Source organism: Halichoeres trimaculatus, unplaced genomic scaffold (assembly GCF_033239565.1).
Source record: "Halichoeres trimaculatus isolate MK-OKI-2021-1 unplaced genomic scaffold, fHalTri1.1 fHalTri1_scaffold_8, whole genome shotgun sequence".
NCBI classification, from domain to species: Eukaryota; Metazoa; Chordata; class Actinopteri; order Labriformes; family Labridae; genus Halichoeres; species Halichoeres trimaculatus.
In genome coordinates, this window is record NW_027437186.1 from 6516122 (window position 1) to 6534654 (window position 18533).

Here is an 18533-nt window from a genome sequence, read left to right on the forward strand (position 1 = left end):
GAGTCTGTATTGGACCAATACGTGATCAGTGACTCCCTACAACAGGGGTGGCCAACCTGTGGCTCGCGAGCCGCATGTGGCCCTTTGCCTTTCGGTGTGTGGCTCTTCGATCTACTCATAAAAAAACATATATAGTTATGAGTAGTGGTGTGCTGATCAATCTAAACTATATATATATGGATGCCAATGCTGGGATCAGTTGGGATTGATACTGAAGTTTCAGTTTCTCTTCTCTAGTATAAATTTAAACACACAACACAATAAATCTCGCTTTGAAAATTGGCAATGGATTGTTTTTCATTTTATGTCATTTCGCTTATGTGTGAGAGGAAGTGTGTTTGTAAGACCACGTGTGTGATGTGGCTCTCTGTAGTACCACGGTAATTTTTGTGGCTCTTGGTCTCTGACTGGTTGGCCACCCCTGCCCTGTTGGTTCATTTCATGATTTAAGCTATCTCAAAGAGATATTGCAAAGAGGAACATGTTTTCCAGCATGTAGAGTAGTCCACCTCTCAGTAGATCCCTTCAACCAAAGTCTTGAGAGTGTTTCTGAGGGAATTCTTACCTCAATGTGGGGTTAATAGCAACAGACCACACTCTGTCATACATGGGGATTATGTGTCTGTTGCAGCTGGAAGTCAAAGTCCAAATCTGAAACAAAACAAAACCCACCAGTGAGATCTTTTGGTAACTTTAGAAATATCAGACCTACTTTGGCATGAATGGCTGTGGTTTTCTAACCCGGGCTGTTCTGTCTCTTGACCCACTGATGATGAGTCCATCTTTAGCATCCAGACAGTTGACTTCTTGGTTATGACCGGACAACTCCATCGACATGTCACTGTTCCTGCTGTGGACCAGGATCTTACCATCACTGAAAAGAGCAAAGACGGCTTTGAAGTTAGCAGACAGAAATATCTCTTTCTTGCATAACAATGAACAATGTATACAGTATTATTAAGATTTACTAATGATCGACGCACTGTCTATTTCAGTGTTTCCCAAACTTTTTTTCCGGTGACCAATTTTTTGGAGGAACAAGCCACAGTGGCCCAATTCAAAATATGTCCAATCTGTAAATTGATTGACTGGATAAACGTGCAAAGATAAAAGAAAATGTTCTTTAATGATGTTTCTGCATCATCTTACATCTTTTGTACCAGCTAACACGCCTAAGAGACATATTTGATGAATGAATTACACTTTGTGGGGCTAACACTCTGAAAATACTTACATTTTTACAGTGACAGGTTAGCCTGCTTGCTTTTCAGAATTGTATCCTAGTCATGTGTACAAGATAAGAGAACAACACACGTACTGAGTGCAGCGTGCACTCTGTTTCTGTATTTTGTCTTCATTTTTGTGAGAACTCCAATTCGTTTTTGTATTAGTTTTAAATGCGCCTGTCAAAGTCAAGTTTCTGTCACTTGTGACAGACAAGAAAAATAATTCTATTCTATTCCATTCTATTTTATTGTATTCTATTCTATTCTATTCTATGTGGTTGTGAAAGTGATTAAAAGCAAAATACCAGACTCAGGACAATATACTAAGATGCGATGCTCATCCAGAAGGAAGTTAAGGCATCTGTTCATGTCTCTTTTTCAACGTGACGTCACTGCACAACTGTAACAGCCCCGATTCTGCAGCTGGTGCCCGTCCAAGATCCGACAGTGACTTTGGACTCTCAAAATCAAATAGGTTTTGGATCTGACTTAAAATCTTCCTTTTGGAAACTAGCGATCAAAGTTATCAATGGGTCAGCTCTTTGTGTGATAGTGACACAGTGACAGCGTTTTCCTCTGAGTGCCATAAAACAGTATACTGTTGATATGGTGGCTTGGCTTTGGCTGTTTGAGCTCATGGCTTCAGACTTTTTTAAAGCAGTTACATTTCCAGTTACAGTAAACATTGTGGGGATGTCCCTTTACGATGAAAATATAACCAGATATGACAGTGTGAGGAGCCAATCATCAGTGAACAAATCGGCGAGGGAAGTCTTCTTCTGGTTCAGGAAAGCATGGAACTGAAAGCACCCAACTGTGGGTCAGGACCCAGACTCTGGAAATGACTTGTCTATTTTATATAAAATAAAGCCACAAAAAGTGTTACCTTCCACCGCTGATCAAGTGAGAGTCTGTCAGAACAAAGCGGCAGACATCTCCCTTGTGACCTGAGTAGATTTCAAACGGTCTACGCTGGAGCTTCCCACTGTCTTGGTGCTGATGGTACGCCCCGATGTCAGCAGCTTGAGACAGAAACAGAACATCTCTGTCCAGCTGTAGCCAGGGCAGCAGTCTGAAAGGTAGATGTGTAGTTTGAAGTGAGTGATAAGTCAGGCTTGGAAAGAAGTCTGTTTTTGGAATAACATCCAGAAAAATAAACCCTAAATGGATGTTTGACATAATTTAGAGTTTACTTTGAAGACTTTAATGTGTTACGTCACACTGCAATCAGACTAAAGAAAGGTGTAAAAACAGTGTCAGGGGAAACAACTCTTACTTTGTTTTCCATTTGAGAGGGATGGTCTTCTTGCAGACACCATCGTACCAGTTCTGAGCCACCTTCACTCTCTCCTTCAGTGGGATGTGAGGGTATCTGCAATGACAGCTACAGTTCAGCTTCACTTTGTGAACATCAAAGCAAGTGAGGAGGAAAGCTGTGCATTGAGCCTTTCACACCCTGAAATGTGTTTGCTTTATGTTACTAAACAGTAAAAGGCGGCTGCTTCAAATTACACACAAATTACACATTTACTCACTTCCCTCTAGTGGTATTTCTCTGTGTAGGCACTTCTACTTTGATTTGTTCAGATTTGTACAACAGTTAAAGAATAGAACTGAGACAACATCAAACAGTGAGGTGTGTAGATCATCTAGAGCTGTATCAATAAAATTCTTGTGCACATGGTTGAATAATAAACACACAAGCTTGGTTTTTGTTGATTGAGTTCTGGATCATAAGCTATCCATCACGAGACAATCCATCAATTATCTTTACTGCTTTATTCTTTCAGGGCTTCATCACTGTAAAAAGCAGGGCTCATCCTAACATGTAGAGACAAACAAACACTCACACCAATGTGAAGTTTAGAGTGACCGATCGACCTGACAAGAGCATTTTTTGATAGTGGGAAGAAGTCAGAGAGAACCCACATGAGGAGAACATGCAAACCCTGAACAGAAAGGCTCCTGCCCAGCGGGGGAATCAAACCAGGAACCTTCTTAATGTGAGGGGACCTTGCTCTTAACTGCACCACTGTGCAACCCTAAATGTGGCTAGCATTAGAAAAACAAGACAAATCAGGTTTCTGATTTCTGATATCCTGTTTGTTATGATTAGAAATCCTTGCTTGAATAAGCAGAAAATTGATGAATTGATTGCTTATTATTAAGTAGAGGGGGTGGGTATAAATAAGATGAACTTCCACTCACTCCTTTTTCGGATATATGATTTATTTAATCACTTAAAAGGGACATATCATGCTTGTTTCTCCTTTTCACTATGCCAGACTAGGATGCCTGTAAAGCATTTCTGCACTCAGTACAAGTCATTTAGTTCCTTCATTGTCCCACAATAGCGTTCTCAGTATCCTCAGTTTAGGCCATTCTGAAGATCTCGTTGAAACGCTCCCTTTGGAGAATGACCTCCAGTAACCTCACAACGTCACAGCCCTTTGTGCTCTGATTGGTCAGTTCTATCAGAGGGGCGGAGGGGGTAGAGCCAGGGGGCGGTTTTTGCAGCATGGCAGTATTTACAAAATGGCCATATTGGATGGGGCAGACCGAGCGAGTTTGCTGTTTGCCAAAACTTCACCGTAAGGCATTGATAGCAGTAATAAAATGGCAGAGTGTAGGATACGTCCTTTTGTATTGGACCCCGAGTCAGACCCGGACGGTTCTGCAGCTCAGGAGGAAGAAAATCCACCTCGACACAGATCATCTCAGGACGCTTCAGTGTGGTGAGTCAAACCGGTACTGTAACATATATAGTTTATACGCTTATACTCGGCTCTTGGTGGGTGTATCCCTCGGTGGCGGTTGTGTGACTAACTGACATCACAGAGGAGGAGCTGCTTTATCAGATTACTCCAATAAAAAGAAAGGATCCTAGGACCTATTTTCAGAGGCATCAAATCTCATTCTAGGATATCAGAAAAAAATACAATATCTCATTTTTTGAAAATTCAGGGGGTGTAAGGTCTAGTTTTCAAATTTATTATATTATATATAAGTATTAAATCATGCATCAGCATGATATGTCCCCTTTAATATGTTCCATTGCTTATTTTTTATGTGTTTGGCTTCTGTAGAGTATTTTTTGTTTGTTTGTTTATTATTATCATCATTATGATTGGGATTAATAAAGTACTTATCTATCTATCTATCTATCTATCTATCTATCTATCTATCTATCTATCTATCTATCTATCTATCTTATTATCATTATTATTACTATATTTCTAGTACTATTATTGCTATTGTCATTATTCTGTCTGAAATAAACTTTACTACTACTACTATTCTAAAGTTATCTCAAGTCGTAAAAACACTGATTCCTTCACAAATCTGGGGGCCCACTTTTGTAAAGTCAAGAACTAAAGCAGCATCAATCTCTGCAGTTTTGTCAGACTAGGCTGCATGGTGGAGCAGTGGTTAGCGCTGTTGCCTCAGAGCAAGAAGGTTCCACGTTCAATTCCCCAACAGAAAGGTGCCTTTCTATCTGTATATTTACATGTTCTCATTGTGCATGCATGAGTTCACTCCAGCTTCCTTCCCCACGGCGAAAGACCTTTGAATTGCCTTGCTGCTGAAGTGTGCTTAAAAATAAACTTGCCTTGCCTTTCCTAGTTTAAAAAACATGTTCATCAGGTGGATTGGTAACTCTTAATTGACTGCAGCTGTGTTTAAATAGTTGTTTGCCTCTACATAAAAGTCCTGTGATAGGCTGGAATCCAGGGTTTACCCCGCCTAGCCTCCAAAAGACCGTTGGGATAGCTTCCAGTCCTCTGTGACACCAAAAGAGAAAAGCAGGAAAGACAATGGATGGATTAAATAAAGTCATGCTAAGCTGCCGGACTCATCACAACAGTTTTTTTTAAAGATATCAAAACCATCTCTAGTTAAAGCCACCCATCAGAACTGCCATCTGTGTTCATGGAGCATCCTGTTTGAAAGACCGCTTCTGTTTTCACTCAGATTTTACAAAACATGTGGTCATCAAATGTAAGATTTGAGTTAAAACCACCCTTAGGTTGCACTTCAGCTACTAACTCTGCTCCAAGTCATGAGAGTCAGAAGTTACAAAACCTTTTCCTGAATGCTACGACTGATTAACAAAGAAATGTCAGACAAAATCATTTATAATCAACTGTTTAACAATGCACTCAGGAAAATAAACTGGTAACTCTAGTTTGTCCTGTTTGGACTGCAAAACCAGAGCCAAATAGCCAAGGGACCACAATGTATGGACCAGCAGGTTCTTATCAGCTTTGCACATCCTTACATAACATAGTGTTATATAGTTTGAGAATATCTTCATAAGACTTCATCATTTGAACCCTCAAATCCTCAATTTTTTACTATTCTGCATGAATGTTGACACATAGCTAATGTATCTTTCCAAAACCTGAATACATCTGGAGTAAGGGGTGGGCTATGTAGGGTTGCCAGGTTATCTGGTAACCGGCGTGGCTTGAAGTTAACATTAATGGTCATTAAACCTTTCAGATAAATATCATAGATGCTATGTGCAAACTGATCCATCCCCTGTGTAAAGGTCCATGGATTTTGAAGTGCTTACAAGAAATCTAACAAATTTAAATGCATAGTCATACTTTAAGATCTTTGGGGGTACCAGGGGTGGTCGAAAAGACATCAAGGGGGACAGGCCACCCCTGGCCAACCAATGGACATGCCCCTGAGTACTGACAACCTGCTGGATGTAAGTCTCATCTTCACCACAATTCTGTGGCTGAACAAATAACTGAGGCAGAAAAACACTGTCCACATTTCACCAACACAGCTGCGGCTCAAGAGCCTGTTCAACAACAACAAAGTTTATGCTAACGTAAAGTATAATAGTGTGCTTACATGTCTGTCCCGCTGCGAGTTATTCCGGTATTTAAAAACTCCTTAGCAATCTTTCTCCACACAACGTCTCGGTTTACAAAGTAGTAAATCCTTTTGCAAACTTGACAGAGTCGACAGAGAGATCTGTAGTCCAAACAAGACAAGATATGGTACAGAACATCCTCTGGTAGCTGGGATAGCAGCATGGTGAGCACTCTGACAGCACGATGACACCGTCCTTGTGCTCTCTATCCCCGGGTCTCGTCGGTACAATGTCCCGCTCAGGCCGGTCCTGGTTAAAAAATGTGCTACAGGCTGTAAACAATGATCCATTTTCAGTGTGGATATAAACACAGTAAACAGGAAGCCATTCTTGCAGACGAGCTCCAGCGGATGACGACAGTGATACGTAGCTGGACGTGATGACGTACTTCGCCTGGTCAGCTGCTCGGAGGTTCCCCAGACAGGTGAAATATTGCTTTTACTCCTTTTAACGATATTTTTAAAGCGAATTAATTACAGTCTTTCAAGTCAACCACGAAAAACAATAAGAATAACAATAAAAAAATTATAGGTGAAACGAAAAGATAATAAACAGGGTGAGACTTATTTATAATCGAGGATTAGGGCCACAGTAAAAATAAAATTGATTAAATAAATTAGTAAATAAATAAATAATCAAAACGACTGACAAAAATGACATAACTTTACTAAATTGAAGTTTTAGGAGAATGAGCATAAACCATTTTTAAAACTTTTTTTTTTCAGCTGTACATTATTTTGAAAGGACGAACCGGAAAAGCAGTCTGCAGCCGGCTAAATATAAACGAGGGAGAAGCATCATGTGAAATTATAGTTTAAAGGCCCTTAAAGTCGTCCCACTTTGGCATATTTATCTCTTCATAATCCACGATCAAAAATGAGGTTGTCTGCACCATAACTAGGTATTTCCAAATCATATTTCTCAGTATCCGTGGACAACCTGACCATCCCATTTACAGCTCAAACCCCCATGGCAACACTACACTACAGGTAAAGTTTAGCAGTGTGAAGCAATACCTGTCCTTTTTTCTGAGGAAAAGTATTCATTGTATTTATCTTGTAGTAATGGTGCAGAGTGGAGCTTGACTGTCAAAAAGAAAAAGCAGAAAGCTAACAGGGGGCGTGACAAGCTAAAACACAGGTAAGCAAAATATTCATTTTTGGGGAAAATTATGTACTTTTTTTTCTCTCCTGCTAGGTTTAAAAACTGCTCACAAATTATAGATGTCTAATGGAATGTCATTGTTTGTTTGTATCAAGTGTCTATCTGGGACACTGTGGGGTTTACCTTTGAGGCCTTTGCACACCAGCCACCATTTTTCTTGGAGGATTTCAGCATTTTGGTAAGTATTGGTTGTATCCGAGCATCAACATATGAAAGAGAACACAACAATTTCTTGAGAATTCAAAACCTACATTATGCGCACACAAAAAAAGATAAGATATCTCTGGTGAAACAGCCCCATGCATTCATGTCACTGGCAGCTGTTTAAAATAATGAACACATACCTGTTGACTCATTATGACGATGTGAGGAGGTTTCCATTGTAAAGCATCTTTCTGGCAGCATTAATGCCCCTTAGAGGGATAACTCTATTTGTGCATGTTATTTATGATCAGGTGACATCATACGAGTGCAGTAGGATGGGAGAGCATGGTGCTGTTTGATCAGACAAAATGTCTTGAACCTCACTCCAGCTTACATCCCCAGTACATAAGCCTGTGGAACCAGTGAGTCTATTTGTGCACATGGTGCAGTTTGGAGATAGAAGTTGTACCACAGGATATGTCTTTCTTGAGTTTTTATAAGACTTATGAATATAGCTCAAAACAATCAACAGGGGATCAGAGTTTTTAAACGTAATGACAGTCAGATTCCTTCTTCCAGTGGGTATGAGTTCTCCAGTTTGACACTAAGTTCTTACTAAAGCAGGTGAGTGAGGTCAGTGGGGGTTGCAGGGTTTTGCTTTTCACACATGGGCACTTCTGGGACAGGAAATATACCTAATTTTCTGCTTTTTAGAACATTTTTAAAGCTGAAAGGGGCTATATCTGGATGACCAGGTGAAGTTGGTGGAGCAAAAGATTAAGGAATACATGTTGGCTTTTTATAGAACAGAACATGAAATGAGCCGTTTGGTGTCATCATAATCATGACAAAAAACAAGATCTTCAGCAATGAAATTAAGCCTTCTGTTTTTATTTTTTCTGTCTATGACAACATATCTACGGAAAAAGGTTAGGGTCACTGAAAAAAATACAGCCATTTTTTTATTACTATTTTTTTCTGAGAAAAAAGTCTGAATTCTGACTTTTTTTCTTTTCTTTTTTTTTTTTTCCGGTGCCCTTGATCCTTTTTCGTAGATATCAGATATCTGACAAGAGGATTGAGGAAACAGACTTTTGAAGACCTTTGGCCCAGAATATTTTAGAGTTAGCTTTTTTTGTTTGTTTGATTTTTTTTATTGGTTTTTAAATGTTAAGCAAAAGAGGCTTTTCAGTCAGAATACTTCAGTCATTCATGGACAAGACCAAATGAGTTAGAGGGTATCTCTTTGTCCTCAGGGGGCGCCAAAACCAGAAGGGTCCTTACAGGAGCTTTAAATATTTAGGGTGTCGTTTAAGTTCAGAGACCTCATGCTGCCTAACTTAATCTCAAGTGTCAATATCAGTAAAATCAGAGCACAACAACCTATAAAAAACAACTGCAAAGGGTTCCCCTTGTTCTAATAAAAGTACGTCCTAAATAAGTTCACATTTCATCATCTCTCTTTTTACAAAAATATTATGAACCACCTGGAATATCTGAGGGAAAAATGCACATTAACATTTACAAATCATAATGTTATCTTAAAGGTCACATATATCTAAACTGAACTGTATATTTTCAATTCAAAATTAAAAACTTGTCAAGATGTAGAAATTATTTTAGATTTACAGACATTTCCATATCTGCCCTCACACACCACACAGACTAGGGAGTCAAATTACTTTATTACAGACAGAAAAAAATCTAAAAGCTTCCACAAGAGTTTTCGATGCTTTAAAGGGTCAGTTCAACTAAATATAAACAGCAATGGTATAAAAATGATGCCATTAAATGGACTTTGTTTAAGCTTATTGACAAATAATAATTAGTATTAACACGTGTCAAATGAATCAGCTCTTTGATGATGTGATTGAAAACCAGCCTGTCACAGATGTTTGGTCAAACTGTCACTGTATCTGACTTTTTGATGACCCAGAAGCTGATTTCTGAGTCTGATATTTCTCTCATAAAAGAGCCCAAAGATCCTGTGAACTGGAGGTGTAAAAAATCAAAAAATCTTGTTGGAACAAATTGTCTTTACTGATTCAAACTTGCGCCAGCTTTTTTTTCTTTACTCCAATCCATGTCATGATCAAATGACTGCTAAAAGTTGATTAACCCCTTTGACATCTTTTGGGGCGCTTAACCGTTTAGCATCAGTAGCAGTGATTCGTGCTCATTCACATGATGGGGCTCCTCAAGCCTTCGGTTACGAGTGGCATCCCTGCAGCTCTTTGATCAGCTGAGCACAACCGCACATAATTGAAATATGCAGATCGTTTCTCTTTCTTTCTTTTTCAAAACGACATGTCCTCTTGTTGAAAGCTGTGCTCTCTAAAGGGCCACGTCCCAAACACTGGGCCGTCCAAAAAAATCATTTATGGTTGGCTTTCCAGCTGAACTGTCATGGCTAAAAGGAAATGAAGAGGTTGGGAGGAGGGATGCGGGTAGTGGAGGGGACATTTGGGGGTTGTGATGGGGGTGCTTTAAGGGGGCTATGGAGGGGAGGGGGGTCTTCCCTTTTGATCTTTTTAGGGCAGCAAAGAGGGAGGGGGGCTCTGCCTGAGCTGGCAAACACATTTAGCTGGTAATTGTTCAGATCAGACTGACAATCAGTCTTGGAAATGCATGGACAAACAAAAGTTTACAGCTCCAATTGGAAAAGTCAACAGGTCTCGCATAAGGCCGTACATAAACAATGAAACTGTCGAGCTGGAGCTTCACTTTGATCAGTTGTTTGCGTTTCAATTATCCAGCCTGGTTTGGACTGGTGGCTTTTGTGAGCAGCACTGAATGGAGGCTTGGATTTAATGGGCTGCTTGTCATTTTTGATAGAGAATACATTCACCTAACTGCATCTGCACTCATCTGAACAGCCTGCAGGGTCAAATCAGAGCTGTAATCCTCAAACCTGACCATCAGTGGTTTATCACCTTATGACTAAAGTCAAACATGCTAACCTCCTTTCTATAGCAGCAACAGAAAAGCAACTCAATGGATTAAGTATACGTGCTAACAGTTGTTTTTTTTCTTTTTCAAGGTGTCTGAAAAGTGTGTTCCTCAGCAGATAAAACTTTATCTCCCTGGATGAAATAATTTCTCAAGGTTGAAAAAATTGCATGACACTAATGTATGTGAAAGCTATCTAAAGGAATCCTTACAGAGTTGTATGGTTAGATGTTAAAAGTAGAACTTTTATAGAGCTGGGCTGGAAAAGAAATAAGTCTGTTATTGAGCAACAGAAAAACATAATCTAACATCTCAAAAGACAAGATGAGGCCCAAACTGCTTGTAAAAGGCAGAAAATTCTGCCACTGGGGTGAAATGAATGATAAATTTTTTTATTTTTATTTTTTTACATTTTTAGGTTTCTTGTACATTATTTTTATACGAGTAAATGTTTCTCTCCTCCTGGGAAAGAAACAGATTGGCAGATTTTTTTCAGGTGTCTTATCTTGAAATAAGACATATTTCTGCATTCATCAGATTACTTTGGCTTGTATTTAATATGATAAAACATTTTTTTGCGAGAGATGAGACAAGAGACACTTGTTCAGATATTTTTTTTTTCCATGTAGGTTTTTAGAAATTTATCCTGACTAACAGGATGGGTGAACACACTTCCATGGTGTGCAGAAATGTCTCCATAGCAGACAGAGAGATGAGCTTCTGTAGAGGTGTTAAAACAGTTCAATTGATAAAAACCACATTATTTTTAGTATTTGATACCCAAAGTCAGTGTATGGATGACTCTACTGCTTTTATTCCGTTTGATCTAACTGATGATGGAGTTTGTGTTTGTCCTGTAGAACCAAAAGTCTCTTATTAGGCGTCATATGTTAACAACCAGCTGTAGTATTCATTCATAAAAACAAAAAAAGGTATTGGCGGAATTTCTTTAATTTTTAACTTCTTAATTTCTAGAGTTATATAAAATAATGTTTCCTTCCAGATCTCAGTGAGCTGATATTTTACCCTCCAATCATAAATCTCGTCTATTTTTTTTCTCCTGAAGTCGTCTAAATTCTTTCAGCCTATTCCGACTCACCTTACAAGTTTGAGATTTTATTTTTAAAACTATTCACATCCTGCAGTGCTGAATCTATATTCTTGGATCAAGCCGTGTGTAACATGTGTGTGAGGAGTAACACTTAAAGCAGCTTACATTTCCATTAAAAAATGCATAAAATAAGAATCAGTTTATTAAACAGGCATGTTGTTAATATTCTAACCAGCTTTTTTTCTGTCAGTTTCATTTGAATTCCTCAGTGGAATAAAAAAATAAATAAAACGTACTCTAAGAGAAAACATGTGGCACTCTTATTGCAAAGGAAATACAGTGAGTAAATTGTGGATGAGTAAGAAAAAGACAGTCTGATTCAGAATAGATTAATAAAGTTTAAATCAATTGTCCTGGAAGAAGAATCCAAGTATGGTATCTGAGTAAAGATTAATGTCCTGGAAGAACTGAACCACACCTCTGTGATTTTAAGCTCTATTCAGTCTGTCACAAAAAGATTCATAAACTCATAACACCAAAGTGTTACTGTTTCAACACTGTTTGTACATATTTAAATCAGATGGAAGTATTTGGATTTGTGAATTTATTCTGATTCTGGGGGATTTGTCTCAGATCATGATCTGATAGAACCCCATAAACATGGACTAAAATCCAAACGGAGTAGCCTTCATCTTAAAATACCCAAAGCATTATGTTTAAGTCTAGTATTCAGAAGCACTTAACATTTTCTGAGACTGAAAGAACAATACATCTTGATCCGTTAAGACCTTTTCCAAGTGCATCCAATAATTGATCATTAACTTTTTCACAATGAGCAACATTGAGACTAGTGCATGGTAAAAACAGCTCTGTCTTTCCCTCTGCTGTCAGGAGTGATCTCACCCAGCTCCTTATCTGACTGAATGTTTTGGAGAATAAACAAGCGGCTGGAGGTTGTGAGTGGTTTTTGACTGGGGCAGCTTCTGTGTCGGTTTGTGGCATTCAAGGCTGCTTAGGGAGGAAGGGTCGCGTTCTCCGGTCACCCCTGCTATTCTAGGGCCTCCACAGGGGGTTTGAGGCAGGGGTTAAATTGCTCCCTTAGCAAATGAAGAAGGTAGCTGTGTTTGTTTATCCGGGGTTAAAGATGATGCTTGTGGCTCAATAAAATGGATGAAAGCAATGTTCCCCCCGTTTTTCTGCGCTGGAATTGCTCCACATTTGCATGGCAGCACTAGCGACATAGAAGGTGTGATTTTTCCCACAGACCGGCTCTTCCCTGAGGTTCACTCTGACTTTACAGACACAGCCGTGGGGGCGGTAATAGAAAGGACAGGCTAGTGCCGTAATTTAATCAATTTTCACAGAGTCTACCATTCCTCTAGAAGGTCTGCGGATTTGCATTTTTCAAGATGCATCGTACACGCGTTGAGCTGTCTGCTAATCTATAATCTGTCTGTAGCATGATCAAAACTTTGATCAAAAACTTGGAGGTAACTCTTCAAACTGTCCCAAAGCACTGGCTCTAAGTAACTGATCTGATGTCTTCTTCAGGAAGTCCAAAGGTTAGGATCCCTCTGCTAATCCAATGTGGAAGGAGCTAAGCAGATTAATGCCAAGCATTGTCAAGAGCATTCAGATCGATGCTTTGGGTCAAATAATCCGGATTAACTCCGACAAAAGGACATTATCAGGTTAGACAAATATTATTTCCTGGACGTGACTCTGAGTTGGATTTTCACAACACGTTAGGGACTTAGAAGACAAGAACAGTTTACAAACTGGCGTAATATTAAGGACACACTCAGGGTAGACATGTTGTGTCAATATGTCAAATTGTCCTTCTCAAAAGAAAAAGTTTGTTGTCTTGACTGGAAACCAACAGCAAATATTTCAGCTTTGGTTTGCAACGCTCCATCCATGAGCCCCTCCTTTATTTAACACATTAATAATGAGAATAGAAAATTCTGAAGTCTGAAGCTTTATCTAAGATAGGGATGGGCAAGTACTGGTGTCAGAATCGGTATCAGTTATTGGGCTGATACCATTTTTTTTCAAGGTATCAGTACTTGTGAAGGCTGCTGATACGAGCAGCCGATACTCAGGGCAATAAAAAAATCTTAGGTTGAGTAAGGCCCCGTTTACACGACAACATTTTATCTGAAAACGCTAAAACGCAGTGAAAAATATTAGAGTTTACACAGAAATGCAGAGGGACTGAAAACGCTGTAGTAAGCATGGCAGGCCTGTAGATGGCGCTATAACTGTCTTGTCCAGAAGCCGCTTTTGGGAGATCTCCACTGAAGTATGGTTGAGCTGGTCATCTGGTGTATTGGGGAATGCTAAGAGCAGAAGTGGAGCAAAAGATGCTCACCTTGTATAAAGACAGTCAGCAGATTCAGCAGATTGAGCAGCACAAGCACAACACGGTAGTTTGCGACAATTGTAACAACGGTACATTTGTCCTGTTGTATGCATTTGCGCGGAGCGGAGTGTGACGTCAGCGTTTCCACAGATGTTTACACAGCAACAGTGTTGGCAGCATTTCAGAAAAATCCCACTCTGGAGGCCGTTTACAAAAGTTTGCGTTTTAGGTGGGTTGAAACGCTGTTTCAGTGTAAACGTGAGGCCGAAACGCAACAAAATGTTCGCGTTTCCCCCTAAAACCGTTGTCGTGTAAACGACCCCTTAGTCCTCCTTGCCACTAGTTGCTGCTAGTTGCTGCGGTTTAAAGCTATAGCAAACGTGGGTCTGGTCATGCTTAGACAACAGAAATGAACCAGGAAGAGTTGACAGTTAAATTGTTTTATTTTGCACTCCATTTTACTTTTAAAAATTCTTAAATGCCTATAGTTGTTAGCTTTATTTGGCACTTTCGTTAATTTGTTTGAAAACAAATTGTAAAGGTGTGTAAGTTTTTAAGAGATAAGACGTGTTTTTTTTTTAAAAATCCTAATCTCTGGGTCTTGGTCTTAAACTTTAGCTGCTAAAAGGTGAACTACCTGAATCCTACCCTGACTTGTTTCATGAGCTTGTCCCAGCACAGGGGGAATTTCCCTCCTTGGCCCAGGTTGTTTGGTCATCTGTGCGCACAGTGATGGGACTCTGATGTGATCTCAGCTCTCCTCTGATTAAACTCCGAATGGAGCAAATTGTCTGCAGGGAGAACACAAACTACCCAGCAACCTGAACAAATGGCAGCTTGACTCATCACACTCCAGCTGTAGGTGAAGTAGTGGGTCTAAAAATAGAGACAGGCCAGGGTTACTTACTTACCATCTCACTGTTGGCCTTAGAGGGCACTGCCTGGCAGGACAGTGAAGCCCTTTTTGTTTTTCTTCTGGCACACAGGTTTATTGACTGCTGAATTTTTGTGAGATGTGTCCAAAGTTTGCCTTATCTGCCCAAATGTCGTTGTCAACCCAGCACTCCTACAGTTGGTGGGGTAACTGGCTACCCAGCATCCCCACACTCAAAGAAGGGGTGTTGTGCTTTTGTTTAAGTCTTTAGCCCTGTAGTAGTATCACAGTGTCTGATGACACACTTTGTTTTTGCCACTGTCTCTTTAAGACTCCATGTTCCACAAATCTTCCCTCTGATTGGCCAGCCCTCTGAAGGCTTGTCATGGGCAGACCTTGGTGTTTGAGGCCAGCTCCCTCAATGTCTCATGGACCAGTTAGGAAATCTTTTACATGATGACTTCATCATTCCAGTCTTGTGAAGATCCAATAACAATCTTGTGAAGATCTTTTTTCATCTTTAGGGCAGAGTGTTTTGGTCAGTTTTCAGGCAGATTTAGGCCCCGTTTACACAACGTTTCATCTGAAAACGCTAAAACGCAGTGAAAAAATTAACAAACTGGTCTGAGCTACAAATACACACACTCACACACACTGCTGTCTGCTTGGACTGTTCGATCTGATTAAATAACAGGGTGTTAAAAGGTGGAAGATGAAAGAAAAACAGTGGAGGTACTGAGAGTTTAACGACCTGGAGGTTAGGCTAAAGCCTAAAAACAAACACAGAGGTATCATCCCCACAACAGCAAAGCTCTCTGACACTGACGTGCTGCTATCTTCTAAAAAGGAAGGGTGGGAGGGGGTTGTCTTCATGACTTCAAATGACCTTGTTATCCCTGTTGGGATCAGACTAAGAATACTCTCCCTGTTAGTTTTCCCTGGTCAGGTTTCATGTGGCGAGAAACCAAAGACCACAGAGTTTCCTCTGGTTCAGATCTGCTCTGGGAGCTGGTCATAGGTGCAGGTGTTGTAAGGACCTTGTTACCAACAACTCTGAGTGTTTCTTTGACTTATCCAGCCTCAGACCCCTCTTTTCAAACACAATAAATAATGATTCCCTTGCTTTGTGAGTCTCTACCAAAGACACATCTAAAATTAATCTAATTTTGGGACATGTACACTTCAATGATATGAGGAAGTAAGAGCTAATACCAAACCTTTCTGCCAGATATTATCTCTGGATATTTCTCCTGTCTTTCACTCTCTGGTGTCAGAGAGCGGTCCTGATGGGGTAACAGAGCACTTTAGTCAAAGATTGGGGGAAATCTGCTTTGTCTCTTTAAAAATATTATTGCTGAAGTTGAATTGAAATTGAAAGGTGTTAAATGAATTCAGAAGAGAGCTATTTATTTAATTCTTTTATAAATCAATAAAAATCGATACAAAGAAAAACAAAAGATCCCCAAAACTGAATGAAAAGGATCAGAAGTAAGAAAAACTCTTATTGTATCTGCCCCTTCTTTCCCAAGATACAAATCAAACAATCACATAACAGTGATATAAGAAAATAAGAAAACAGAACAGCTGCAGGCAAACATGCCTTTTAACATTTCATTCTTTTCAAACAAAAGAAAAAGGAAAAACAGCCAACAAAAAGACAAAAGGTCACTTTTTTCCCTTTATGCCACTCAGCATGACCTTATTTAATTTCACTGTATTTACTTAGAAATCTGGATTTGATCTTTTTTTTTTTTAAAGACGTGGATTGATTGATTTAGCTTCTTTGCTTTCTCTGTTAAGATCATTCCATAAACTGACTCCTTAAATTATAACAACTTTGTCTTTTTGAAATCCTTCCTGGAGGTTGATTGGGAAAAGTTTTTTTTGTGAGCCTTGTACATAACCTGTAACATTCCAAAATCTATTAATTCACTAATTTTTAAGAATTTCAATTTAAGAAATAACAGGAAGGATCTGTATACTTACTTCCTGTAATAATTCTTATTGCTCTTTTTTGTAAAATGAAGATTGACTGGATGGGAGTTTTACATGCACTTCCCCAGAGTCAGATATGGAATAATCAATGAGTTGTATAACAGATTTAGAGCTTTGTTAATTCTTTGCTTCATGTAGCACAGCAACTGTTTTTGCTATTTTCATTTTTATTGCATTAATATAGGATTTGCAAGTCAGACTGTCGTCGATAATAACTCCTAAAAACCTTATTTCATTTACTCTGTTAATTTCAGCACCTTCTATATTTATCAAAACATCTTTTACTTTGTCTTTATTTCCAAACATCATGAGTTTGTCTTTTCTATGTTAAGGGATAATTTGGTTATGTAAAACCAGTTGCCACCCTCAACACTTCTACTAAGTGTTCTCCACTGTAAGAGAGGGTTGTGTCGTCAGCAAAAAGTAAACATTTCAACATTTAGAGACATTAACAATATCATTCACATATGAGATCAACAATTTTGGCCCAAGAACTGACCCCTGGGGCACCCCACAAGTTCAAATCAGATTGAAATAAATGGTGATGTCTTTTTATGATCCACAAAAGAAAAGTGACCACAACTACAAATAGGACAATTTGTTTGATGTCATTTATGTTTATGTATTTTTATTTGGGTGTGGTGGGGCCTTTTATGTTTTTTATCCAATATTTTTATTTACGTTTTCATTTTAGTAAAACAGTAACACACACACACACACACACACAAAGACAAATATAGACAAATATAGACAGTTTGAAAACAAAACAATAACAACATACTAAGAACAATAATGGTTTGGGCATAAACAGCAAGATAAAGTTCACTCAGTCACACCAGATAAAAAGTTTACTTTTGTTAATTTATGTCTGCATAAAGTTTATTTATAAGGAATAAAAACGACAACAACAATGAAATTGAACAAAAAAAGTTGATCAACTATGCTTACATATTCCTATTTAGTTGATAATCCAGTCAGTTATGGAATTCCATTTTTCTTTTACATGATTTTACAATATTTGACACGCCAACATTACCCAGCAAACAGGTGAAAGGTGCCCAGATCTTTCTCTAAATGCTTCACCTGTCCTGTTCAGAATATGGGTTATTTTCTCCATAGCGTAACAGTTCCTCACTTCTCTCAGATGTCTTTCTCTTGCACATGTTGATAAGATGTTTTTCGTCTTGATATGTCGATGATGGCAGGATCTTATCCTAAAATAAAGATGTGAGGCTTATCAGGAAGCTTCAACTCTGGCATTCATTTAATTATGTGTAAGATTTCTCTCGCATTAACCAGCTGTGTTGGAGCAATCTCAGTCTTTTATCAGCTGTTTTTCTGACTGATAATACCCCAGTCATCGTCTTACCCCTGATATCCAGGGAAATATTTTCCAGAGTATTTTTCTTCCAAGCTCCTGAGCTTCTGAGCGTCTGAAACAAGAAAACAGCCAGACCAACTTATTAATTTATTGCTTCAATAGGTCACACCCAAATGTATTAAGTTCTTCAAATTTACCTTTATTAGTTCAAGTAGCACAATTGATTAAGTCAAATAAACTTCATAATTTGATTTTTCTCAAATCGACATTTTGTATCAATCCAACTTTAAGTTTTCAGTTGTTTCAACTTAGCAATTTGCAAAACCTCAAAGTAAAATCTGATGAGGTGTTTTTATACTTTATTGCACTGTAAAAATGTGACAAGTTGAGCTCACTTAAAATAAACTAGGAAAATAATTTCATTAAAAAAGATTAGTAACTAATAGTCTAAAGTTAAGTTTACTTTATATCTACTTATAAAGTTTACCTTACAGTTTATTGTAATTCTTACCATGAGTGAGGAGGGACTGCAGTGGATATTAGACCCTGCTGTACATTG

At 38.7% G+C, this 18533-nt stretch overlaps 1 protein-coding gene across 1 annotated transcript in view; it reads right to left on the bottom strand.

Moving 5' to 3' along the window:
- Positions 1-6502, bottom strand: part of fbxw4 (F-box and WD repeat domain containing 4) — a 50343-nt gene extending 43841 nt beyond the window's left edge. The window contains exons 1-5 of the mRNA XM_074675893.1: positions 6093-6502; positions 2503-2598; positions 2113-2298; positions 742-874; positions 566-651 (exon numbers count right to left, since the gene is read on the bottom strand). Of these exons, the coding sequence (XP_074531994.1) occupies positions 566-651; positions 742-874; positions 2113-2298; positions 2503-2598; positions 6093-6277 (686 nt within the window). The 5' untranslated portion in view covers positions 6278-6502. The remainder of the gene's footprint in view (positions 1-565; positions 652-741; positions 875-2112; positions 2299-2502; positions 2599-6092) is intronic.
- Positions 6503-18533: the final 12031 nt, after the last annotated feature.